General features: G+C 40.6%; 1 protein-coding gene across 9 annotated transcripts in view; it reads left to right on the top strand.

Moving 5' to 3' along the window:
* Positions 1–5,966: 5,966 nt before the first annotated feature.
* The window catches only part of LOC116450822 (phosphatidylinositol-binding clathrin assembly protein-like), a 29,068-nt gene continuing 8,732 nt past the window's right edge, over positions 5,967–26,302 (top strand). For 3 of the 9 annotated variants that reach the window (XM_032123649.1, XM_032123650.1, XM_032123648.1), the window contains exons 1-15: positions 5,967–6,388; positions 14,086–14,228; positions 15,419–15,494; positions 16,313–16,415; positions 16,610–16,703; positions 16,808–16,919; positions 17,954–18,060; positions 18,671–18,712; positions 22,060–22,145; positions 23,232–23,355; positions 23,998–24,134; positions 24,431–24,534; positions 25,389–25,535; positions 25,976–26,035; positions 26,134–26,244. In XM_032123649.1, coding sequence (XP_031979540.1) covers positions 6,256–6,388; positions 14,086–14,228; positions 15,419–15,494; positions 16,313–16,415; positions 16,610–16,703; positions 16,808–16,919; positions 17,954–18,060; positions 18,671–18,712; positions 22,060–22,145; positions 23,232–23,355; positions 23,998–24,134; positions 24,431–24,534; positions 25,389–25,535; positions 25,976–26,035; positions 26,134–26,244 — 1,579 coding nt within the window. In that variant the 5' untranslated portion in view covers positions 5,967–6,255. The remainder of the gene's footprint in view (positions 6,389–14,085; positions 14,229–15,418; positions 15,495–16,312; positions 16,416–16,609; positions 16,704–16,807; positions 16,920–17,953; positions 18,061–18,670; positions 18,713–22,059; positions 22,146–23,231; positions 23,356–23,997; positions 24,135–24,430; positions 24,535–25,388; positions 25,536–25,975; positions 26,036–26,133; positions 26,245–26,302) is intronic. The other 6 variants (XM_032123653.1, XM_032123651.1, XM_032123654.1 and 3 more) reach the window with 5 other exon arrangements.

Consider the following 26,302-nt stretch of genomic DNA (forward strand, 5'->3'; position numbering starts at 1 on the left):
TCAAGTTTGAGAGGCAGAAGTTGGAGATGGCTAAGAAGAGGAGGGACAGGTCCCAGGGCCAAGTCCTGCCCCAGATCACTGCTCCTTGGATGGGAGGGACAGAGGAAACGTGACCTTCCCTCATATGACAGGAGAGGGGAAAACCAGCGTGTGGCTTTTAGCACTCCTACACTGTTGAGCACAAATTTCATGTCTGCAGGGTGCTCAGAAAAGGGGCCTAAAGGCCCAGGGATTGTGTGCAATTTTTGCATCCTGTAGGCTCCAAAAACAGCCCTGTGGCAAACCTAGTCACAGCCCAGGGTCTCTTGAGGTGAGGTCCTGGGGGAAGGGGCTCATGATCTGATCTTCTCATATTTTGCTCTAATTGAATGAATCCAGCTATAAAGAGTCCCAGTTCTGGAGCTCAATTTCTTATCAACATTTTACAACTCAGAGAGAGGGAAACAAAGATCTTTAAAAGAGACTGGCAGAATATAGCACCCATAAATCCAAGCTGGAGAACAGTGCATGGAGTTTTTTCCTGTCATGTCTGTTCAGGTAAGAACTTCTCAACTAACATTGAAACTCCTTCTGGTATTAGGCTTTTTAGATGACACTGATGCCTTGTTTCTCTCCCAGAAACCTTCTCACCCAATTTCAACCACACCTGACAGCAGTAAGGATTCCCAAGGCACTCTGCTTTGGCCAAACCCATAGAAAACTGGGAGCTAAGAAGAAAGAACTCCCGGTGCCCCTGCATGGAGAAAGGCTGGGGCAAGGGTTCGCTCATTGTTGGTGACTGGAGTGCTGGATCAGGAAATCAGCCTCAAGCCCCCATCTCAGCCCCCAGGAATCCCATGTCTGCTGCTGCCCTGGTTTGTTTCCTTCCCTTGCAAGCAGCGTGGAACTGAGGTGTTTCTCAGACACTTCAGTGGCCTGAACTGTGAGAGAAGCAGCCTTGTTTACAGCTCACTCTTCCATGCAGATGTCTTACTGGCCAGGAAAAATGCTAATGACAACAGTTTAACTCTCCTGGGTTTAAACTGGGATTGAACAAGCCTGAATAAATTTAGTTTTATAATTTTAGATCACAATCACAGTATTAAAAAAAATAATTCAGTAGTGATTTTTATCTCAACTCTATCAGCAAAACTCTATCAGCAAAACAACAGCCTCCACTAAGGTAGGTTGCTCTATTTTGGATTCAGTGCTACTGAGCAGATGGTATTTATTGACAAACCTGCTGCTAAACTGTTTGCATTCCCGGGGCTGTAGGTATAGTCAGCCTGCAGCACATTCACTACTCATTACTAAAATACTCATTTCCCTGGAAAACCATCTGTGTCATTCAGTCATGGCAGAAGCCCAGAAACATCCGTTCCCTCCACAGGCACTATCCCCCAGCACTATTTATATGCATCCAAGCCTGGACCACATTTCCTGTCTGAAGCCTTCATTACCTGCCCCACAGTAAAATGAAGGGCAGAAAAATGAGTGAGAGGTAAATTGTACATATAATTTCCACTTTTCACCTTTACAAGAATGAACTAAAGCATAGATGCAGGAGAGTGGCCAAGAGCAAGGCTTTTTGCATTAGCCTGGGCAGACACCAGGGCCTGAAGGGCAGTTTCTTCCCCCAGGTAACAAGGGACAGGACAAGAGGAAATAGCCTCAAGTTGTGCCAGGGGAGGTTTAGATTTGATAGTAGGAAAAATTTCTTCACCAAAAGGGTTGTCAAGCACTGGAACAGGTTGCCCAGGGCAGTGGTAGAGGCACCATTCCTGGAGATATTTTTAAAGCTGTGTAGATGTAGCATTTGGTGACATGGTTTGGTGGTGGATTTGTCAATGCTAGGTTAATGGCTGGACTTAATGATCTTAAAGATATTTTCCAACCTAAATGATTCTGTGATTCTACCTGCAGCCATCCACGGGGTGCACAGGATGTCCTGAACCCAGAGCAAGTCAATGCACTGACTGAAGACAAACATTTGAACTCAGATTTGGGCCTGACCAGCACATTGAGTAAAGACAGAGCCATGGCAATGGGAAAGACTCAACTCAGGCACTTTTATGTGGAATTTAGGCTTTCTGAAACAGAACAAAATAAGTGAGTCCCTGCTGGGGGAGGAGGTAGTACAGAATAGCTGCTGTGCTTCAGCTCACGCCCTCCTTTATTGCAAAAGAGCTCCCCTGTTTAGACAGGCCCTGAGAGATGTACACATTTTTAATGTGTATTTAATCTTTACATCTTTTCTTGCTGTTTTGATGTTCCCTCAGGCTTTGAAGATTCAAGATCATTTTTTCCCCAGAAACTACAACTCTTAAAACAAAAATCAGGCAGTTGGAAATTGCCTGCTGCCAGTCAGACTAAAGCGGTTGTAACTTTTTCCAGCAAAGGAAATGTTCAATAATTTAATATCAGTGACCATGTATTAATGCATTTATGCCCTTAGGTCTATAGAAATCCTTCATTCACAACATTACACACCCCAGTTCATAGGACCACTAATATTTGTTCAGTGTTATTGTGCTTTTCAATGGTATCAAAAGAGACATCTCTGCTGCTGACCCTGCTTGCCTTTGTTGTTCTCTTTACACTTTATCGGGTCAGGCTGGAATGGAGTTAATCTTCCCCACAGCAGCCCTTATAGGGCTGTGCTGTATACTAGTATTCCATTTTAATTTTTTCCCCATCCCTCCAGCTAAGGAGGGGGAGTGATACAGCAGCTTGGTGGGCATCTGGTGTCCAGCCAATGTAACACACCACAGCCCTTTTTGGTGCCCAACATGGGCCCAAGACAAGGGCAGCTTTGTGTGACGCATGCTGCAGTTACAGCAGTCAATAAATTACAAGCTTCTGTGTGGGTCACGGAGTCTGTTGGCTGCTTCCCTATTTTGCTAAGCTTAGGAACGAGCTCTACCCAACCGCACAGGTATCCTGAAACAGATCATGGACTGGCCAGAAGGCAGAGAATTCGAAGCATTGCCTGAGGAGGCAGCTTGTGCCCAACAGGCACCACCATGTAATGAGTTATCAGAAGATGGAAGATGTTATGCTTTGTTTACTGATGGAACCTGTCATGTTGTAGCAAACCTTTGGAAGTGGAAAGCTGCTGTGTGGAGTCCCACATGATAATTCATTGAAGCCACTGAAGGAGGAGGTAAGTTAAGTCAATTTGCAGAATTGAAAGCCACCCAATTAGCCCTAGAGACTGCTGAATGAGGAAAGTGGCCATACCCTGTCTCTACACTGACTCTTGGATGGTGGCTAATGCCCTATGGGGGTGGCTACAGCAGTGGAAGAGGACAACAGGCAGCACAGGGTTAAACCCATCTGAGCTGCTGCACTGTGGCAGGACATGGCTGCACTGCCAGAAAACATCACTCTGGAGGTACATCATGTGCATGATCACATGCCCAAATGCCACATCATCGACAAACATGGAAACTATGAACTGGTAGACAAAACTGTCAAAATTGAAGTAGGTCAGGTGGACCTGGACTAGGAGCATAAGCATGAGCTATTTGTAGCTCAATGGGCCCATGAAACATTTAGGGAGAGACAGAAAATACAGATGGGCTCATAAGCGAGGGGGGGACCTGACCATGGTGGCCATCACACAGGTCACATGTGTGAAACGTGGATGTGAAATATGCTGCAATCAAGTGAGTCAAATCCCCCTGGAAGAGAGGATGCAAATCCTGGCAATGGACTATTCTGGACATAGCCACAAAGACGCCAAGGCGAGCGCTACATATTCACCACGGTGGGAGCAACCACCAGGAATGAACTGGGCTGAAAAAGAGTGAGTTTCACAAGGAATTTGAGTGACTGCAATGATGACACAAACTCAGCTGGTGTTGGTGCCCGAGAATTGAACATGCTGCTTCTCCTGAGCACCCATCTTGAAAGATGAGCTCAAACTACAGCCTGTTCTTATGAACATTTGGAGGAGCAGAGGAAAGCCACAGAATGGGAGAGTGTCTATTAAAGGACAGGAGATAGTTAATGAGAATGTATAAACCCATGTGCTGGGTATAAAGATGGTTTAAGTATGCAGTATAAGTTGGTAAGAAGACATTTCAGTAGTCCTTGTTCCCTGTGGTCATCTCACAGTCAAGAAGGAATATGCTGAAGCAGTTAAGAAACACCCTTTATATCATACGAATATTATGAAAAGACAAAAATTTTATGTATAGTGAAATGTGCAGTACAGCGAATGCAAGTGTTTCCTGCTTTATTGCTTTTATATGTGTACTGCAATAGCAGACGGTTGGCGTGTGGCAGTCTACCCACATATTTATGGAGTATTTCATTTTAGGGATAATGTAAGCAATAGAGCTTTAATCGGCACCCTAAAATATGAGTTGGCTGTCAGAAGCTGCTTGATTTTTGTTTATAACACTCGTATTCAACTGCCTCCTTTTTACTCTCCTTACTTTTTGTATTTTTACTTCAAAGTAAAAATAACTATTGCTGTGTTCTATTTGTATGAGTGTTCACACTTATATTAGTGTACTATAAATGCAGAAGTTAAAAAAATACTCCTCCATGGAATGGCCTGGGAAGAGTGTTTGTTCTGACTGAGTAGTAGTGATGCTGCATTTTTTTGTCACAGTACTGGGTTTTGCTGGGATGGAGTTAATTTCCCTCATGGCAGCCCTCACAGGGTTGTGCTGGGTATCAGTAGCTGCAAAGGTGTTGAGAACCCACCAGTGGTTTGGCTACAGATGAGCACGGCTCCACGACATCCAGGCTGCGGCTCAGTCTCACCTCCCAAGCAACAAGTGGTACGACAAGAGGAATTAGCCCCCAGTTGTGCCAGGGGAGGTTCAGATTGGATATTATTCACCAAAAGGGTTGACAAACTTGGGAACAGGCTCCATAGGGCAGTGGTGGAGTCACCAACCCTGCAGGGATTTAAAAGACGATAGATGTGGCACCACTTGGGGACAGGGTTTAGTGGTGTGCTTGGCAGTGCCGGGTAAACGGTTGGATCGATGAGCTCCGAGGTCTTTTCCAACCTAAATGATTCTACAGCCCCTTGAAACAGGCTCAGCATGGGGGGTTGGGTTCTTTTTTTTTTCTTTTTTTTTTTTTTTTAAGACGTTCCTTCTGAAAGTAAAGTCCGCAAGAGAAAAGAAAAGTCATCACCACAAAAACTAGTGTAACCGGGTCTAGCAGGTGTCCCTGCCCACGGCAGGTAGGTGGAACTAGACTATCCTTAAGGTCCCTTCCAACCCAAACCGCTGAGATCTGTGATGAAAATCTCATCTCAATCGTTCCCCTCGTCCACCCCTCGGCAGCACAGCCCCCGCTCCTCCGCCGGTGCTTCTCCCACCGCAAACTCGCCGTGACGACTCGTCAGATTTTTAATTCATACCCACCCACGAAACAAAGAGCCGGCGGGCAATTCCCTGAAAGGAGGCTGTAGCCAGGTGGGGAGTGGCCTCTTCTCCCAGGCAGATAGCGACAGAACGAGAGATCATAGTCTCGAGCTGCACCAGGGGAGGTTTTGGTTGGACATTAGGAGGAATTTCTTCACAGAAAGGGTGATTAGACATTGGAATGGGCTGCCCAGGGAGGCGGTGGAGTCACCGACCCTGGAGGTGTTTAAGAAAAGACTCAGTGCCATGGTGTGGTTGACATGGTGGTGTCCCGTCACAGGTCGGGATCAATGATCGCAGAGGTCTTTTCCATCCGAGTTGATTCTGTGATTTTGTGATGCTGGGGGCGGCGAGTCACGGAGCGCCTCGGCGCTGCGGGGGGTGGGTCCCCACCGCCCGCGGACACCTGAGGCCCGGCGGGCGGGGCGGCCTTGGCTCCTACCCCGCTCCTGCTCCCGGCCCCGTTCCGATCCCGCTCCCGGCCCCGTTCCGATCCCGCTCCCGGCCCCGCTCCACTCGGGCCCCGGCCCCGCTCGGCAGCGGCGGGGCGGGCGCGGGGCGGGCGCGCGGTCACCTGACGCCGCGGCCGCCGCCATTTTGTCTGTGAGCGTAAATGTGAAAGGGAAAGCCGGGGCGCACCCGCGGGCGGAGGCGGTAGCGCCGAGTGGCGCCGGGAGCCGAGCGATCGCCGCTCCAAGGAGCAGCGGGAAGAGCCCCGCGGCGGCGGCCGAGAGGAGCCGCTGAGGCGGAGCCCGGCGAGCGCTCCCGCCGGAGGGAGCCGCCGGCGCCCTTCTCTCGGGAGGCTGCGCTCGCCCCTGGCCGCGGGGGAGCCGCCGCCCCGGCCTTGCGTGGGGACCGCGGCGGAGCCGCCGCCAGGGCCGCGGCGATGATGTCGGGGCAGTCGATCACCGACCGCATCACGGCGGCGCAGCACAGTGTGACCGGCTCGGCCGTCGCCAAGGCTGTGTGCAAGGCGACGACCCACGAGGTGATGGGCCCCAAGAAGAAGCACCTGGACTGTGAGTAGGACCCGGCGGCGGGGCCGGGTGGGCCCGGGGTTGGAGCTCCGAGCAGCCGGGCAGCGGGCCCTCCGGCCGCGGGCGGGGGACAGGGGAGAGCCGGCCGCTTGCACCTGGAGCGGGGGGTCCTGTAAATCTGGGTGGACTTGACTGGCGTGATCTCCAGAACTTATTTTCCACGTGGAGGGAGCGAGGTTTGTAACACCCTGTTGCGCCCGGGGAGCAAAAATATTCCAGCCTCATGAGCTGTTGCCGGTGAGAGCTGCTTAGCTCTTGTGCTCGGGATACAGTGGTGCTTTTTAATCCGGCACCTGGGGAAAAGGTGTGTTTGCTGTTGCAAGCCAGAATTTAATTTTTTAAGCGCTGTTTCGTCCTTGTGTGCATCCTGTGGATTACAGCCGTTTAAATATTCCGAACATTTCCTGAAATATCATAGTTTTCTGTCTTACGGCTCGCGAGACTAGGTAAAAGATTAGAAGCGAGGTAAAGGGAAGGGGATAGGTTGACCAGTGCATCTCTTCTGGATGAGAGAATGTTGCCGATAATACATTTAAACTTAATATCTTACAACCCCTTTCTCTATACCAAAAGATGCAGAGAGTTACCCCTGAAATCTACAGAAATACCGGTGGTGTTGCTTGCCTACAGGCTTTAGTAATAGGGTAGCAGTTGGAGTTCCTGTCTGACTGCTCGTAAGTGCACAAACCTTGTACGTTCTGTAGCACACCCGTTCCCCAGCGCGTAAAAGCGAGATTAAGTGTGTGTGTGTGTTTCCATTAAGGAGAGGAAAAAAGGCGTGAAGCCTTTTGCTGGTTTCTTCTAAGACAGGCTGGTAGTTTTGCACGATTCGTACAAGTTGATGGTACTAAAGGAGCTGCTGTTCAGACTCTCAGCAGAAGCGTTCTGGGTTATATTGTTTGAGGATAGTTGGGATGTGTGACCCTGTGACACTGGTCTGCTCATACTGGCCTGTGTGAGAGCTTTCAGTGTGGATCAAACAGTTAAAACCAGCCAAATATGTATTTCACTTGTTACTGATCTGAATGGGTGGGATCCAGGTACAGTAGCAAATATTGCAGCTATTGTGTTGAAATTAAAAGCCTTAAAACTGGGTAACTGACAATTTCTTTTTTAAAGATACCTTTCTAAAGTTACCTTATTTCTACTGGTCTTGTGTTCTGCCAGTGGTACAAGTTAATGAGGTAACTCCTGAGTCCAGAAAAGGCAACATAACAGGAAGCCAGAAAGTGGTTACAGTTTGCTCAATAGTTTGAAAGCTGCTGAATCCTAAAAGAGGTAGTGTGTTATTTGAAGATATTATTGAAATAATGTCATCTACTATAAGTCACCCTTAGAAAAGAAGAAAATGGAAACATGGAACAATTCTTAACTTGAGAATATCATAAACTGAGATTGCCTTTTGACTAACAAGTTTCTTTTGATCCCAGTCTGTTTAGAGCTGTCAGTCAGTCTCCTGAAGGTCCCTTTCTGTGCCAGATAAGTTCTGTTTTCTGGTGTGATTCATTTGCTCAGACTTTGACCTAAGACAGACAAAAATCTTGTTGTTGTGACTTGGTATCTGAGGAATGATTTGGTGGGGTAGGGAAAAAAAGATGTGAAATACGGTACCTTAAATATGACGGTAAGGGGTTAAAAAAATCCCAATGAACATGCTGGTGTCTTCATCAAGCATACCTAGACACTGCTTTTCAAAGATCTGCAGCCCTTTGAGTGGCACTTCTTATTTTGTCACTTGTACACAAGACTTACTTGTATTAAATGCGAGCAGGTAGACATGAAATACTGTAATCTCTGGGGAAAAAAATCACAGAGTATGTTCTTCCAAGATACAGTGCAAGTAGTTCCCAATTTAAGTACATTATGAAGGAAAACATAGCTTGGATTTAATGTAAAACTCTGGTAGTTGTACTCTGGTCACTACGTGTGTGTGTCATTCAAAATGCTACACCATCTGGTATTATTTGTAATTGCTGCTCAGGAAAAAGCTTTACCAGGAACATTTTTTTGAGAGTTGCTGTAGTTGTATCAGAGATTGTGGAGGAGTATCAATTTGTGCTCTCTGTTCAGATTAATTCTTAAAATCCCCTTACTGCCAAGTTTCCTCAGTAAGAAAAACTGGGGTATTACAATATAGGTTTTTATAGAAATATGTTACATATGCAGTGTCTGAACTCGTATTTAAGAGTCTTGGGGTTTGTCTGACTACTAATTGCTGAGTAGTATAGTCATATTTTACTTTAAGAGTGAAAAAACACCCACAAAACAACAACCCCAAAAATCTAAGCAATGTCAGTGGGAATACTTGGGGATTTACCTTTCAAAGTAGGTCACAGTGTCCTAAATAAGTCAGCAGATCTATTTCTGTAGTATTTTGTAATATTTTTGGATAATATAATAAGCTATATAGAGGCTGATCATTCCTCTTAGTGGAGCACCTGAACGTCTTGTCTCTTCTTTCCTAGTGTGGGTCCGCTCACTTCCCTCAGCCTTCTGAGTGTGGTTTGCAGCAGAGTGGGGCTGTTACGCTTTTGGAGGCAAACCTGCTCTTGTCTAATACTGAAGAGTCACAAGAAAAAAGAATAAGTTAAAGCTGTAGCCAAGCTGGTAACTGGAAGAGTAGACTTGTGTGTAGACCAAAACTTGGAAAAAACAAACCCCTAAATTAATTGCAGCTTAAACTTTTAAATTAACACAGTAATGAAAAAACAGCTCCTGTTTAACTTGTATACAGCCCACTTAAGAAACGCAGGGGAGGGGAAGGTAGTTAATGTTGCTAATCAAGACTTAGAACTTCCATATGTATACAAGCTTTGGAAACCTTCTAAGTAGTGGTAATTCTGGCACTGTAATTCTGGTACTGCCCATTCTTTCTTTTGGCAGCCAGAGCTTTTTGACTGTCAAGTGAGTGGTGATGAAGTGTGATTCTTGCAGAGATGTGTAAGTTGTGATACAGGACAAAGGCAGTTTCTTGAACTCTTTACACAGACTAGTGGCTGTCATTAACTTGAAGTTCTTTAGCAATTTGTGAAGTTTTTCAGTACAAAAATTGAGGAAATTTAACTTGAACAAAAAAAATAGGTAATATTGTTGGAATCTATATATGGGGGTTGTATATAGCTTTTAAAAAGAAACATTATGGGCTGTCTGTCCTGTATCCTTGTTTAGTGGGGGAGTGGAGCAGAATAGCTGAATTGCTTTGCTTCTGGTAAAGTAACTCAAAATTCAGATTTAGCTGTTATTATTTAACTGAAGCTTAAAGATTGCTCTCAAATGTGCACTACAAGAGCACATTGGCATAGCAATGTTTGTAACAGTTGAGTGCTATCTTTTAAGTCTTCCAGCAAAACTGGTTGCATTCCTTGGCTAACATTTAGAAAATTGGCTGAAGTGGCTCTGATGTTCTACATTTTTGTAATGTGCCATTTATGATGCAACTTTCTAGAAGAAAATGTATTTTTTTTTTTAAGATTGCTGGGGCTGAGGACAATCGTCTTAATTCTTACATCTGTCTTAGAGCAGCTTCAGTCCTTCAGTTCAGCTTCCAAAATGGAAGAAATACATTCATATTAAACCTCTATGGTTGCCTTTAACTTACATATGTACAGCTCTCTGGAGAGAGATTCCTGACTCAAGGAAATTATTATTTTTCCTGTTACTTAAAAGTTGAAAAGTATGTCAGTTTTTGTTGGTGCCTGGCTGAGAATTTTCCAAAAACCTGATATATGTATATTTTATTTTGTTTTTAATATCTGGATTTATGCATGCTGTTCTCTGAAGAGCTATATAGCTTCATAGATGATGTGCCAGTATTTCAGATGAGTTGTGGAAAAGAAATACTCAGTACTCTTCTAGGCAGTAAGATTTCCACAGCTCTTCCAGGCTGCTTGGAAGCCCCTATGGTACTCTTCTGGCTTAAAGCTGTTCAATTTTTTTCAATTTTTTTTTTCTTTTCTTTTTCCATTTTTTTTCCTGTGTGATGTTAACATGTTTCTAAATTCTATTCTAGAAATAGCACCACAGTTTCACTTGCAGTTGAAATGATTCCTCTGGGTAATTGGCAAAATGCTTTGAGTGGTGAAGTGTTTATGTAAGTACTGCGATAAGAAAATGAGCATCACTCACCCTATGCATTTCATTCCAATTTTTGCTGCCAACATCCATGTTACTGTTGCCCAGCTGTCAGTCTCTCAGGTGCATGTGTTCCTTTTTACTTCCAGATGTATGGGGATAATAGCCTTTTCCTTCTGTGCTACCAGCTGTAATAGATCCCTACAGTTGTCTCTATATAGATACTCCTGTTGCAGGCTTAGAAGAATCATATCAGAGAAGGGGCACTTTTCTTTTTATGTGTCTCAATTGCAGAATTAAAATGTAATGCCAGCTTTATTTTTATTACTAGTTGTAAAACAGTAATTTAAAAAAATACCCCAAGTAGCCTTATTGAAGGCTTGAAGTAGCCTTATTTTTAAACTTGTGCTTTTGCAACACACTCTTAAGAAAGTCTAGTTTTGTCTTAAAAAATGCACTGAGATTTTTTGCTTTGTTTAGTATTTTAGAGACGTTTTGTTTGTCTAAGCATGTGTTCTTCAGTATTGGTAACTGTGGCTTATTTGTTAGGGTGTTGAAGGAGATTTTGGAATGAAAGACCATGCTGTTCTGACTACCCCCTGTAAAAATTGTCTTCAGGGCAGCCTGTGGGTGTTGTCTTCAGCGCGTCTCGAGTGCATGGGACTGGCAGCTCACTCAGGCCCTCGAACCTCAGTCACAGCTTGAATTAGACTCCCAGTGGCCCTGCCTATGTGAAGTATTTCATTTTGGTTGCCTTTTGAAATGGACAGACATGTATCTTACAGAAGCCAGTAGCACTTGCTAAAAACTTACTAGCACTTCCACAGAAGTGCCCACACTTGAGAATCAAACAATAACGAGAGCTTCTCAAATACAGCAGAGCTCTGTCAGCTCCACTCTGTTACTGTCACTTGACAGAAGACATCTGCATGGCTTCTTGTGGAAGTAAACCTTTTTCCTGGCATAAGCCAAAAAAATGTTTTGTCTGTTTTATGAATGTGGGGCTTAAGGAGGGTTCACGAGTTAGAGCATTGGATGCAGGTGCTAACAGTAGGATTCCTGTCACATTGTGCCCGAGCAGCACTGTAAGAACACTCAATAGCAGTCGCAGACATTAGAACGTGCAAAGGATCTCCCAGTGTTAGCATCATCTTGGCGTCTGCTGGAACATCTGCTGGGAGACCTTAGCTTGAGGGAAGGTGACAGGACTGAAATCTCTCTGGAGAGCGCTGGCAAAATATGAATGAAAATAGCTTGGCTAGCTTGACTGGAGAGCAGCAAGATTTTAGGTTTTAGCCTGGATCTTCCTTCCTTTCATCCGTTATTTAATAAGCACGTTTAATATTGAAAAATCTTCAGTGAAAAATTTGACTTGCTTACTGCTTATGTGAAGGAAAAGGATTTTGTGCTGAATTAATATTTTTGACAGGCTGTGTAGTCATTGACCTCAGCAGATCAATGGAATTTCTTTAACTATTACCTAGTGTTATAGGTATCACATTTTATAGAGTTTGTGGGATTTTTGTTGGTTGGGTTTTTTTTGTTGCTTGGTTGGTTTTTATAAACTAAGAGTAGGACTTGTAATAGTCCTGTAACATTTCTGTGCTGGGTACAGACACATCAGCTGCTGCTCTTAGACACTGCTCAGTATTTTCCATGTATCTCTATAATACTTGATTATAAACTGATTGGATTTAGGAAGACTTAGTTGCCTTAGTGTATTTTGAGAGAACTACTTAGAAATGTCGTAACAAAATCCTCATTCAGTTGATGAGGCTGTTGAATTACAATTTAGTATTTTTTCTATGTATAAATTCTGGGATTGGGACTTGCTTCATTATATGGGGCAATAATTGCCTGTGAACTGTTTGGACTTCTAGGTTAAAGTACTTCTTAATTTGACAGAACATATGATGATATAGCCATGAGTAGGGAGAAGTAGCTAAAAAATTACATGGGTTTTGAGAAACTTCACATTTGTAAGTATTGAACTATTTGAATACTACTCAGCAATAACGTTTTGATGTACAGCTTGCTTAAAGCTTCTTTCCAGTGCTCTTCTTTTTGTGCAGTTATTTCAGCATTTTTGTGTGTTGATAATGAGCGAAAGTTTTCATCCCAGCTTCCACATTTTGTACATACTTGGAAACTTCTGACACCTGAATGAAATTAGTAACTTACTACAACTTGCATTTTATAGCTTTTTGCCTTGATGAGATACTATCTAAAATTCTTTACTCTGTTAAAATTACTCTGGTTATTAAACTATTTTAAACAGTGATCCTTAATCAAAGGATTTTGTTCTTAATAAACTGATCTTTAATTAAGGTACATCTGTAATATACGCTGTGCACTAGAAAGATATTTCTGTGAAATACTTTGTCCTAAACTATCGATGTGTGAGTTCTAAGTTCACATTTAAATTGCTTACGATGACACGGTCTGTCCTCTCCGTGCTGCTTCCAAGGCAGAGGAGTTGGCTGTTTCAGTGGTGCCAACACCTTGGAATTCAGTTGCTGCCTGGCTTCCCAGGCACCTGCCCTTCTTCGGGTCCTTACCAGACAAGTCCCACGAACAGCAATGGGCTCTGCTGCCAACGGGCTGCTCACAAGCTCAGCTTAAATGAGAGGTCACAAAGGAAGCTTTTCAAACCAGATGTTTGTTTTACTGGCTTTGCCCAGTCCTTAGGGTGTACTTTGATCACACCTGAGCCAAATTTAGCACAGAGAGAGAAATAAACGTCTGATGTGCATGTCTTGAGGGGTTTAGAGTAGTCCTGGATTCAGTTCTCTGCTCTTTTCTCAGCCAGTACCTTCTTTAGCCTTCTCAGGCAAGTGCTCTTCCCATGTGTCTGCTGGAGCCTGTTCTGGTTTTGTACCAGATTTCAGGCAGAGTCTTGAACCTCTCTGTCTCTGACCTCCCAAGTTAATGTTCTACTATTGAGTTTATTGTCAGTCTAGGACACAAAGGGCTTTTTTATATGAAAGCCTGAGACCCACCATGATCCACCGCAAACTATTCAGTAGGCTTGTGACCAGGCGTTTTTTAAGCTAAGTGGAAGGGTGGATAGATGCAAATTCTTGCTCTTAATTCTTACAGAAAAGAGGCTTATTTTACAGATTTGTAGCATCTCATTTGCCATCATGTGTAAGTACTCAGGCGTAGGTCAGAGTGGCAGGCTTGTGCTGCCTGTTGATCTCACGAGGTTGGGATGTCTCAGCTCTTCCTTGCTTCTCAGATTTTCACTCTTTTTGCTAGATTGAGTGGCCTCAGGCATTGAGCATCCAGAAGGTTGCTTACACTGGCTTTCAGAGACTAATTTGGGCTCCCTTGTGTATCTAATGGAACACGTTATTTATTGATAATATAAGAGATATTGGGACTCGGTAAAATTATTGAAATATCTTTGAAGTTCATACATGGAGTCTTTCAGTAAAATGCAGTGAATCTGAGTAAGGAGGGTAAAGGAGCTCAATTATTTCTTAAACAAGGAACTGAAGTTAATGCTTCCAGTAAGAATTCTCAGTGTAAAAAACACAAAATAACATGTTGATCCTCCGAGCATGTAACTCATTGTAATGCTTTAATTCTTTTCCTCTTTAATTTAGATCTAATACAGTGCACAAATGAAATGAATGTGAATATTCCACAGTTGGCAGATACACTCTTTGAGAGAACTGCAAACAGTAGCTGGGTTGTAGTGTTCAAAGCTCTAATTACAACACACCACCTCATGATGTATGGAAATGAGGTAAGACATGATTTGTTCTTTTAAAGTCTCCTTGACAGCTTTTAAAAAATTGTGTCAGTCTGTAAAGCATTAGATATGTACTTCAGTTTTTCAAAGATTTTGTTTTTCCTCTGCTGATGGCTCTAAAGTATTTGTCCAGAGGGGGAAAAAAAAATATTTCTTCATGATTTCAATACCAAAATATATCAGTGTTTCCAATTTACCTGCAGCTATCTTGGTTGGTCTGTGAGGGAATGAGTGACCTTTCTAGAATAAAGACTTGAAAAACTTCTGATGAGCTTTACTTCATTAGGGTAGCGCTTATCAGTAAGAGCACAGCAGAAGTCTTGTTAGCACTCCATAAATGTGCAGCCAACCTAATAACAGATAAGAAAGAATACTTGCTAAAGGGGAGAGGAATATGGTGACTAGAATATTTGATCTTGCAAGACATCATCTAATGGGTTGAGTCTTCATATGTTGTTGCTGTTAACATTCCTCTGAAACATCTTTCTACTGCATTTAATTCACTTAATTTTTTTCATCACAATTTTTTAAAAGCTCCCTAGTCAATAATGTGGTGTTAGAAATGTAGCCTCTCTTGCACAAGCCTTATCTTAAAAGCTAAACTTTGGTCAGGTGGCAGTCCTGAACCTGTGTGTGGTCACTGACCTAAGAAATGATTGTTGACTACTGGTAATATTGAAGTGATGATTCTTAAAAGTGCCTTCCAGCCATTAAACTGCTGGGAAAGCTTGGTGATCCTCCTCTCTGCAAAGCTCTATGAACTTGTTTGAAATGACCTGTAAAGCATAGTGTGCTCTTCACACTACAGCACTTAGAGCTGTGTCAAACTTCAGGAGCTTGGATAATGCAAGTAGTATTTTTGTTTTGTGTTTTCTAGCTTGTCTGTTTTAAAGTACAAAGTTAACTAAGCAGCTTCCTCTAGGATTATTTGTATTTTATTCATGGGCAGTGATGTCTCTTTGTTTAGTTTAAATTTATATTTTTGCCAAATGGAGTTTTGGGCTTAAGAGGCTTTGCTAATAAGTATTTTCAGGTTTTCCTCCAAATTTTTCCCTTTTAACTAATTTTTATTGTTGATAGAGATTACTAGAAACAGTTACAAGGTAAATGTAGTTTGCTTGTAATATGCTTCTATATTTTGACTCCCACAACAATTAAATCATCAACTTTTTCTTCACCAACAGCGCTTTATCCAGTATCTTGCATCCCGGAACACTTTGTTCAACTTAAATAACTACCTGGACAAAAGTGCCATGCAGGGTAAGGATCTTTCACTGAAGGAAATAACTACTCCTTTTTTCTCTGAGACGGTACATGTATTGATGCACACTAGGAGCCAAATGACATTTAAATGGAAGGCTATTTTGAGTTTTATTGCATGAGACACCAAAGAATGTCCAGAGAAGAATATAGACACAGGGAAAGTGAGATTCTGAGTTACCTAGGTGAGTGCTAGAAATCTGTTTGTAATGTATGTAGCATTGCTCACACAGCTGTAAATTTTGCTAAGTGAACTCTTGATGCTCATTAGAGTAAACCTGATGAATTGTCAGCACAATAATAACTTTTGTTGTTGCATTTTAAAGCCTCAGGAGTAAATATTTACTGTTAAGGTGCATGGAATGGTAACTAGGTTGTGCTTATAATTAGGGAGAGCTTCTTCAAATCTCTGATAAGTCCTTTAATTACTTCCTAATGGTAGAAAACATTTTTAGGTCTTTATGTGGGTTTTGAGGAATGGCAGATAAGTTACCAAACTCTTCAGCATTTTACTAGGAATATATTTTTGTTCTAATTTCAAGAACATCTTAACAAGAACTGCTTGATGCTTGCCTAATCTTTTATGCTTGGTTCTTGTCTAATATTTTAATGTGTTCAGGTGTTTATTCTCATAATTGCAACAATTGCTTTCCTAATCTTAGCAACTTGGGAAGAAACTAACATCGCATCTCAAGACTCTGGAAAGTGCCTAGGAAGTACTTTTAATGTAAAATAGGCTAGTAGGAGAACAGTTCTTGAAAAGAACTGAAAAACAGTACCCCTTCAAAATGTCTAACTTACAAATGCTTAACTTTTAGGCTATGATATGTCTACCTTCATTAGGCGATACAGCAGATACTTGAATGAAAAAGCACTTTCATATAGACTTGTAGCAGTTGACTTCACCAAAATGAAAAGAGGGTAAGGCTACTGCTGCTGCTTCTGTTTGATCTTTTTCCTATTGCAGGGGGCGGGAGAAGGGGGAACACAGTTGTTCTTGAGCTTGTCATAGAATGCTGTTCTTTTGGCACTTTGAAGCAATATTGTACTGTTGCAACAACACAATGTGTGCTGAGGTCTCTGTATCTTGTAAATGTGTGTCTTTTACTCTGCAGGATAGATGGAGTGATGAGAACTATGAATCCTGAAAAGCTTCTGAAAACCCTTCCAATCATACAGAACCAGCTTGATGCACTCCTTGATTTTGATGTAAGTACTTTAAGCTCAATGTTAAGTAACACTCTCTCATTTTGAAGTGAGAGTTTTATTATTTTGTTAAATACTAATTTACTTTTTCATTGCTTTCTACACAGGCAAATCCAAATGAACTAACAAATGGTGTTATAAATGCTGCCTTTATGCTCCTCTTTAAAGATTCCATTAGACTTTTTGCAGCATACAATGAGGGGATTATTAATCTTTTAGGTATGTGAGAATTTTTCTAGCTTTTGAATTTTTGTGAAAGATACTGAGAAAACTAAACAACATAGGCAATTTCTGACTGCAGTTTCCTAATAAATTGTCTCTGCTCTATTGCTGTTAAATGAAGCCTGTCTTAGTTTTAGTGACCAGGAGCATAGGATTACACATCCACTTCTACCTGGAAGAATACATGTTGAAACAGAAAGTGAAATGAGAGGATGACTGGTGAGACTGGAACAAAGATACCATAAAAGTGCAATGGATAACCTTTGCAATTGGACTGTAAAGGTTTAGTGAGATACATGGTGTTTTGAGTATTTAATTTACTCACAGTATAGCTGAATTCTGTTTTCCTGTACTTTCTTTAAAGCTTGACTTGTCACCTTTGACTGGTACCTGAATCTGCCTGAGCTGATTAGATGAAATGTAGGAGTTTTTGTAGAAGGGTGATAAGCTCTTAACAAAGCTTTTTCATTCCTATTTAAGCAAATTTATGAATGAAATGATCAGTTTGTTCTGTTCATCCATTAGTTTTTACTCAGTTACGTAATTGTAAGTATATAGGGCAAAACCATAAGAAGTGATGGATGTGGTTGATGCTCCTTTTGGTAGGTCAGTTCAGTATATGTAGCCACCTCAGTATCAAAATATATTGATACAGGGTCTAAAAAGGTAAATAAATACCAGGAATATTTTCAAATGATAAGATCATTTGTCTCATTGCCAGCTAATGAGCTGACTTTCTGAAAATATTCACCATAATACCTAATTTAACAATTTGCACTGATTCACATCCATGTTTAATAAATTTTTGCATTATCATGTAATACACTGAAACAGAAAAATCTGTGGTTTTGTATTGACTGACTTACTACAAAAGGTTTCAGGTATTCATGTAAGCTTGAAAATCTGAATAGCTTTGAGTTACTCCTGTCTGTTCTCTTACTGAAGCTTGTCTCAAATTAACTTCTATAATACAGTGTCAACTTTTTGCTGGGGAGGGTATTATCTTACAAGAGTTCTATTTGCATCCTCAGAAAGATATTTTGATATGAAGAAGAACCAGTGCAAAGAAGGCTTGGATATTTACAAAAAATTTCTAGCCAGAATGACCAATTTGTCAGAGTTCCTCAAAGTAGCAGAGGTAAATAAATCTACATGTATGGAAAGGATATAATTTAGCTGTCTGTATTGGTACAGCATCAATATTCATAAAAACACCTTTAAACAGATTGTTTGTTTAACTTCACTATAAAAGGAAGTATTCTAGAGATTAGGTATTTTAAAGATTGTATATGCTTATTAACATGGGGTGGGATTCTGGGGTATCCTTTTTATTAGCCAGACCACAGAAAGCTTTCTGAAGTATCATTATAAATGTTATGGATGCTCCAGAACGTATAAACTGTATGTTACAGGCTATTTAAAGATATTTATAGGGCTCTCCTGTACTGTAAGTGCTAAAAAATGAAGTAGTTTCAGTAAGCGGTGTAGCTGTTTCTAATGCTTTTAGTAGGCTTTTCTGCATGGAAATTAGGCTAGATGAAAAGCTGAGTTTGCCTTGAGATGCATTTTAATGTCTTTGTGACTTCTAAGGTGTGTTCCTAGTGAAACTTGTACCAGTTCAAAAAATTATGAATATCCCTTTTTAATATGCTAGCTTCTATGTCGCATTCGGACACTGCTGGGTTTTAGTTCCATTGCCACTGCATGTAGTAACGTACTTTTTTTTTCTTCTTTTTTTGTAAACCCAGCAAGTTGGAATTGATCAGGGTGACATTCCAGATCTTACTCAGGTCAGTGTGCATTGCTTATTGATTAACCCAATTACGTTGTTCTTTGTGTTTTTAAAGGTTGGTGTGTACCATAGTAATCATTCTTCTCAAGACTGTATTCTCTTCTATGTATTTATAGATGGGAAATAAGTGAAGTAGCTTCTCACATGCATTAAATGTAATCAATCCTTATGCTTTGCAGCTCTTAATGAGATGTTTTGATTTTTAAAGCAATAAAACTCACAGAAAAGAATACTTTTCAAGAACTTCTGGTTTTTATCACAGGGGATTCCATGGCAGGTAAGCCAGAAGTATCTTGCCATACCTAGAGGAAAACCTATTTCACTGTAACTTAATGACAGTGAGCTGGTTCAGTTGAAATTTTTTTCTGTCCCTTAAAGTCTGAAGAATAAATTTGATGTTTCTATATCATGCTGGCTTTGATATTACTCAGTAGTATGAGGGTCATGCACAATGCAGGTTGTGTGCTGGAAAACTCAGTCTGAAAGGTGGAATGCAGGGAAACACTTTCCAATGAGGATAAACTGAGGGGCAGAAGGGAGGTGAGAAAATGGTTTGACCTGGTGAACAGGAAACACTGATAGTCCACGGAGGTCAACAAGGTTATTCTTTGTGAGTCCCTTCAGTTTATAGGGATGTTTCATTTCTCACCTAGGGCCAACCCAACAGAGCAGAGTGTTTGGCTTTTTTCTTTAGCATGGAGTAACCTGCTGAGTGGAATAAACAGCCCCAGGAGACTCGGGCATAAACTGCAGTGCCTTAGAGCTCAATTACTGGAACTGTTGAAGTGCAGCCAGTGAGAAACTAAAAATTTCATGGGTTAATCATGAAAAATATATCTAGTGGGAAGATTTGTGTAAACTTAATCAGTGTCTTTTTAATATGGAAATCAAACCTAAGTCACAAACTTCCATTGTCGGTGGTGTTCATTACTGACTCTAGTATGATTTCCATCTGAAGCCATGCATGCTTCAAAGTATAAATCTAATGCTTGCTCCTAGCATTTAATATTAATCACTTTAAGAACTTGCCTATGTGGTAGGAAAGATACGTGACTGAAACCATCAGGGTAAGAGCAGGTAATGGTTGAACACAGTAGTTTGATGTTTTCTGTTGGTGTTTGATCTTAGTGTCATACTTTGTCTTTTGATTAGTACTGCGGGCTGTATTATGCTAATCACATTATACTCAAGTCTGAAGTTATTTATACCTCCTGGGTTAGTGTGCACTTGTCCACTTAATTTGGTCATTATAAGGCTTTTGAAAGCAGGTGAGGGTTTTTTATTTACTGAGAATAGGGGTATTTAACTTCATTTTGCTGTGGTTTTTACCTGAAACTTTCAGTGACAAAATCCTTAATATCTACTGTGCCCACAACATTTTATTTCTAATATCTCAGTTGTTTTGTTGTAAGTGCACTTATATTAGAAAAGCAGTTCTGAACTGGTGGTAGACCTCAGCATCCTGTGCATTTTGGCAATTTCAGTGCTGCTGTTAAACATTCCACTTAGACAGAAAATTTCATGGCATTTAATGTGAGTTGAATAATTGTACATCCATTTTGTGCCACTTCAAAAGGATTTGCTAGGATTTCTTAATACTGCCACTTTTGCCTGTTTCTATGAAGAAAGTATTTTCCTTTGTAGGTGCCCTGTTCACAGGGATGTTGCTTTCTGTTTATAGCTGTTCCTGTATTTCATGAATGTAACTGGGTCGTTTCCCTCTGTATGGATGTTACTCTGTCATGTGTTTTGGGGGTGAGGAATGGAGGTGAATCATGAAATACAGCCTTTCTCAAGTCAGTGGCTGGATTAGCCCAGGTATATTTCCTGACATAAAACTACCCTGTTCACTCAAAGTCTGACATTTTGTTGGATGTCTGCAGTAGTGAGAAAGTTCACAGGAGGTTACTGGATTGTTGGGTTTAGTTCTTGTCGTTGAGGGGGTTGTTCAGAGGGTTTTAGAAAAAGTAATTACAGAATATGCATTTCCATACAAATAAGTTTGAGTGGCTTTGGGAGAAAAAAAAGACAAGGAAAAGCTTTCTGGAATTACGGCAGGGTCTCCTGTTACTAAGATTATCTGAGTAGCTGTGCCATGCAATGCCTTTTGCAAGCTATTGTGCCTCCTGGAAGACAAAAGTATGGGGAAGTTCGGTTGGTTGGGTTTGTTTTGGTTTTTTGGTTGTTGTTTTTTTGTTGATTTGTTGGTTTTTGGGATTTTTGTCCCTGATACCTTTCCAAAAGGATATTTCTAAATGTCCCCCTTCTGGTTTAGCTGTCTGGGTCAAACACTGAATTTATTCATGACCTGTTGTTGAGGGAACTACGCTGTCTTAGCTTACCTTGCTCTGCTTAAGAAATACAAGGTTACAAGGTCAGGTCTTCATTTTAAGACAAGCAGTTTTATAGGATTATTCTAATTGCCTTTTTTTTTTTTTTTTAAATCTCTTGACTCATCTAGCTTGAATTGGGAAGCTAGAATTGTGCTCAGTATTTCAAAGGGGAGCTTGCCAAAGCATTGTGTAAATAATATTTTTCCTCTTTCCAGGAAATGTCTTGTTCTAGCTTTTGGTACAGAAGGGCTAGCAAGGGCAAGTTTGTTTTTCCTCCAAACAATGCCTGTCATATCTGTTCTACCTGCTGAAAGTTGGCAAGTGGTAAGAGAGGCTTAATGTCTCTGAAACCCTGCCAGGTGAGGAGGACTGAGCTGGCAAATAGGTTTAAATTTTAGAAATACATTCCCTTAATCTAAATCAGCAGTAGAATTTATTTCACTAGAGTAATAGAGTTGGTTTATCATACAGTTACATGTTGAATAGCTACTCAGTCTGCAGTAGTGTCCTTGGGAGCAGATTAAATTTGATTCCCTGTTTTATCAAACCTAACATCCTGCTGTTGTCAGGCATTTCCACTGCAAGTCTTTGACTGTAAATATTTGAATGGAGAGTGATTGGGTTTTTGTTGTTACGTAGGAAAGTAGATCAAAAATGCCAGGTCTTTGCTTTGGGACTTCTGTGAGTTTAAAGGAGTAGTGCTTAATCATTTCTGGTTATTCAGTTAATTCTAACATAGCAAATGCTGTTGCCAAAACCAAGAATCTAACTTGCATGCACAGAAGCAGAGCCACTCTGGGGGAATCCTTCCTTTGTGCCTCTGTGTTCCCACTCTTTTTAAAGAACCATCACTGAGTAGATAGAATTTGGGTGTGTAGGATGGTAGCAAAACCCAAAGGCACAATTACTGATGTGTGAGGTTGTTTGTTTTTAGTTGGTGAGAAAACTAATCTGTGTACTAAACAGTGATGTGTTGATAGAAGCAGTGTTTTATAAATACTTCCAATTTTAGGCACCCAGCAGCTTGCTTGAGGCACTGGAACAGCATTTGGCTTCTGTGGAGGGAAAGAAAACAAAGGAAGTCTCTGCTGCCAGCAGGTGAGCACCCAGTGAATTACAGCAATGCTCGTAGTTAAGATTTGTCATTGTCATTCTAACAATTTTCAGAATTCAGTCATGTGGTGTTCTTGATTTTTATCCACTTCTGAATGTATCTTCCTAGAAATATAAGTGAAATATCTAGTGAGTAATAGTCTGATAGCTTAGCCACATTTGAAATGTAGGTATGTCTGCCTGTGTCTCAGACAGACTTCTGATTATGCTGTAATAAACAACTGAGCTGAGACCTCGTATATTATTCTTGTCAGCTTTTACCTGTTTAAAGTCCTTTGACTTGTAAGATTGATAAGGTGTTTTGATTTTGATACTCTTCTTACCCAAGATAGGATGGTATTTATCTAAACTGTTATTATTTATCTTTATATATTTATGGTCTACCTCTCAGACCATGAACTTATCTTGAACTTCTCATAAAAGTTCTTCAGTCCCTCCTCAGAACAGCCAAATTAGCTTAGATATGTTGTGCTAAAAGAAATTGTGTTATTCTTTCTGTCAAATACGGTATTGGGATGTATGAAAATACTTCTGACTGAATAATGAGAGATCTCTTTTGGCATAGACATTCTCCCACAGCAACTTGGTAAATATTGATAAATGTACCAGGCTGAGCTACTTTCCCAGTTTGCTGTCTTTCTCCTCAGATTTTTTTTAAAGAATATAAGGGTTCACTGCCACAGTATTCTGTTCATATATATAATAAATAGGCAATAACTGCTGTGGTTTCTTTGCTGTTACATAGTGTACAAACAACTTTCTGTGCCTCAGCCATTTGAATAACATTCCAGTCTAGTCTAGATAACTTTAAAGAGAAAAGACAACTGCTGTGTTCTGCATTTTCCAGTTCCTACCTGCTGAAACTCGAGGGAGTGACTCTGTACTCGTGCCTCTTTGTCACCAAACTGTTTTTGGGATGTCTGCTCTTATGTACCAGACAGTAAGGGAAGATGTGACTGGGAATGAGGATAACACATGACTAGATAAGGCACTTGATGATTAAGCTGTAAATTATGTATACCTGACTGTGGTTTTTTTAATAACATTTTTTAAAATTACTGCTGTTTTTAGAGCCAGTGCCCTATCCAGTGCTGTTTCCACACTTGCCAATACAGGAATGTCATTCAGCCGGATGGATGAGAAAGAAAAGCAGCAGGCACTGGAGGAGGAACAAGTTAGACTGCAGGCACTGAAGGTACAAAGTTTTTAACAAGTTTTGTATTCCAAGATTTTTATAACTGGATAAAATAGTGAGGAAGCTTGCAAGGTCACTTAGTGCTCTATGTGAGGAATGTGAGCTGTGTGAAACATACACCCATGCTTTGACCAGTGCTGTAAAAATGCAGTGGGTGTATCTAGAAGTGTGGGGGATGTAAACCTGAAATGAATGAAAACAAGGTTATGATGTTGCTGCCTTATTATTGGGATGCACATTGGCACAGTGGTTTCTGAACATCTCAATTGAACCATGATGAGACTCATAAAGTAGAGAGATGAGTCTTCCTGTGCAAAGGTCCATTGAGCTGTTTCTCTGAGTGCCTATGGAGGGAGCCTGGAATGTGTAGCTTGACTAGAAGTAATTTACATCTAGGCAGTTACGGATTAAAAAATAATTATTTAAAACATCAAATCTCACCTTGATTTTTACATGCTTTGTTAAAACAAATACTCTTATTTCTAATTTCAACTATTTCTCTGGTTTTAGGACTTTACAGAAGAATAACTGTTTTACTTATTAAGACCATAATTAAAAGTTTCTTCTTGGAAAAGGTCTCCAGGACTCAAATGTTAATAAACAAGTAAGACTAAAATGCCAACTGTCTCTCTCATCTTTCAGGAGCAGCGATTAAGAGAGATCTCTGTCGTGTCAAATTCCACTTCCACATCAGCATCCCCAAGCACTTTGTCAGGAAAAAGTGTGAATACCACTGTCGTTGTTGACCTCTTTGCTACACCAGCACCCACAACAAATAGGTGAGAGATACTTTGCTTTCTGAAAGAAGCAGAAATTACTGCACCGGCCTGTAGCTGCACAATTGACTTCAAAACTGTGATCCTAGTTACCTCTCAGGTACCTTTTGCTGATGCTTTCTTGGTGTACCCACAGGAATTTTGTCAGTAAGTGCTTAACGACCAGTTTGTTGTACCACTATTGTTGATGGGCTGCTAGTGAATAAGAGAAAATGAGATTGGTGTGAGTGTTCATAAAAGCAAGAATACAATGCCTGTTACATATCTTCATATTTCTCTCTCTCTCATTTCTTATTCAGCATGCCCAACCTTTCTAGTGATCTTTTTGATCTTCAGCCTGCCTTTGTTCCAACTGTGCAAAGTACTCCAGCTATATCAACATCAGCAAGCAGCGCTTGGGGAGGTGAGCTCATACCTTGATTTGACTGTCTAAATGATGAGGGAATTCTTAGAATACAAGGTTCATACTTAATTGAATCTGCATCTTAAACCTTAACTATTTTTGCATCCAAACATTCATAAAAAAATATGAAGGAAATAATCTGAAAACTGACAAACTTTCATGAGCACAGCATTAATGTTGATGGAACAAAAGAGTGGAACTGTTCAGTAAAGGGGACAGGGAGAAGAAATGTAACTAAAGATCAAAGTTGAAAAATACTGGGAAATAAAACCATAAAATAAGCAGGTGTAACTGAAAAGATCCTGGACTAGTATTTCCATTTAAGCAATATTTTCCATTAAGCATATATTCCATTAAGCAATATTTAATATACTTCTCATTTAAAAGGTGTTGGTAACTTCAGAGTTCTTGTAAAAAAGCTGTGGATTCCAGTTTCTTCACCCATCTTTCCAAAGAACGGTCAGGTTAGATGTAAAGAAATGGCTTAAATGCCAAAAGAAGGCAATGTTAACACCGTGGTAAATGTTAGTGTTTTAATAGGTGGAATTGCTACTCTTACATGCTATTTAAAAGGTAGATTATTGAAGCCAAAAATGTAGTGTCTGACTTCTTTGATATATGATCTGTCATTCTCCCCCTCCCACCCAATGTCAATACTAGAAATATTTTCCCTAATAGAGAGCTGTTAGGATTTTTCTCTGAAACTAAAAATGTATATCTAAAAGGGCTGACCATTAGGTGGAGTATTTACAATTTGACTTTGTCTAGAGATTCTCATAGTCAATCATTTCAGTCTGTTTTTCTTTTCCATTATTTGTACTCTGTATTCTTTCCTTCGCTTCTGCGTCCGAAAGGTCCTTTCTCGTCTTCAAATGGTTGTGTTGGTTCTCCACCTCATCTGGACATCTTTGACATGAAGCCAGTTGAAGAAGCTGTAAAATCTGCCACCCCTTTCATCAATTCTTCTTTTTCCTCCAAACAAACAGTGGAACTGTTTAGTGGTAAAAAAAACAAACCCCATGTAATTTATTTGCAACTGGAGATAATAATGCTAATAAAGTGGGCCATGGAATCTTCTTGTGGTTTGGGCCAACCTTCACTTTTTATTAACAAGTGAAAGTAGTGCATTAATTCCAGGTGTAGTAAATTATATGCTTCCTTAAACGTTTATTTCTATAGTCAAAATAAATTATTATTTTGTTCTGCTTGCCCAGTCTAGACATCCTAAGACTTGCAGTGTTGCTGAAATCTGCTGATTTCTTTCAAACTGCAACCTTTCTATTTTGTAATGGGGAATGCAGGAGTTACTTGACTTTTCAAATCTGTAAAATAAAAAAAACCTTTTTATAATAGTAAAAATTCTTAACTGCAGACTTAATTGTTGGGCTCCCTCTTCCTTTTTCTCTTTAAAACTGATCTTTTCTTCTCTCTTTTTGCAAAGATGACTTTAGTGGTCATAAACCAACATATGCTTCTGTGTACCATCCTGTGACTGTTGATGGTAATTTGATTTTTTTGGTTTTTTAAAACTTTCTGGTTTCACTGGAATGAATGATGTTACTTCATGGGTGTATTTCATTATTCAAATTTTTTTTTCAGGTTTTCCTCTTCATTCAGCTCCTCCGAGTACCACCTCTTCAACAATTAATGTGGACTTTGATGCTGTTTTTGGAGGAAAATCTACAGCACCAGAGTACAGGACTGCAAGTGGTAAAAGCTGCCTTATGACTAATTTATACCCTACAGGCAACAGTTGCTTAACAATTTA

This window comes from Corvus moneduloides, chromosome 14 (assembly GCF_009650955.1).
Source record: "Corvus moneduloides isolate bCorMon1 chromosome 14, bCorMon1.pri, whole genome shotgun sequence".
Lineage (NCBI taxonomy): Eukaryota > Metazoa > Chordata > Aves > Passeriformes > Corvidae > Corvus > Corvus moneduloides.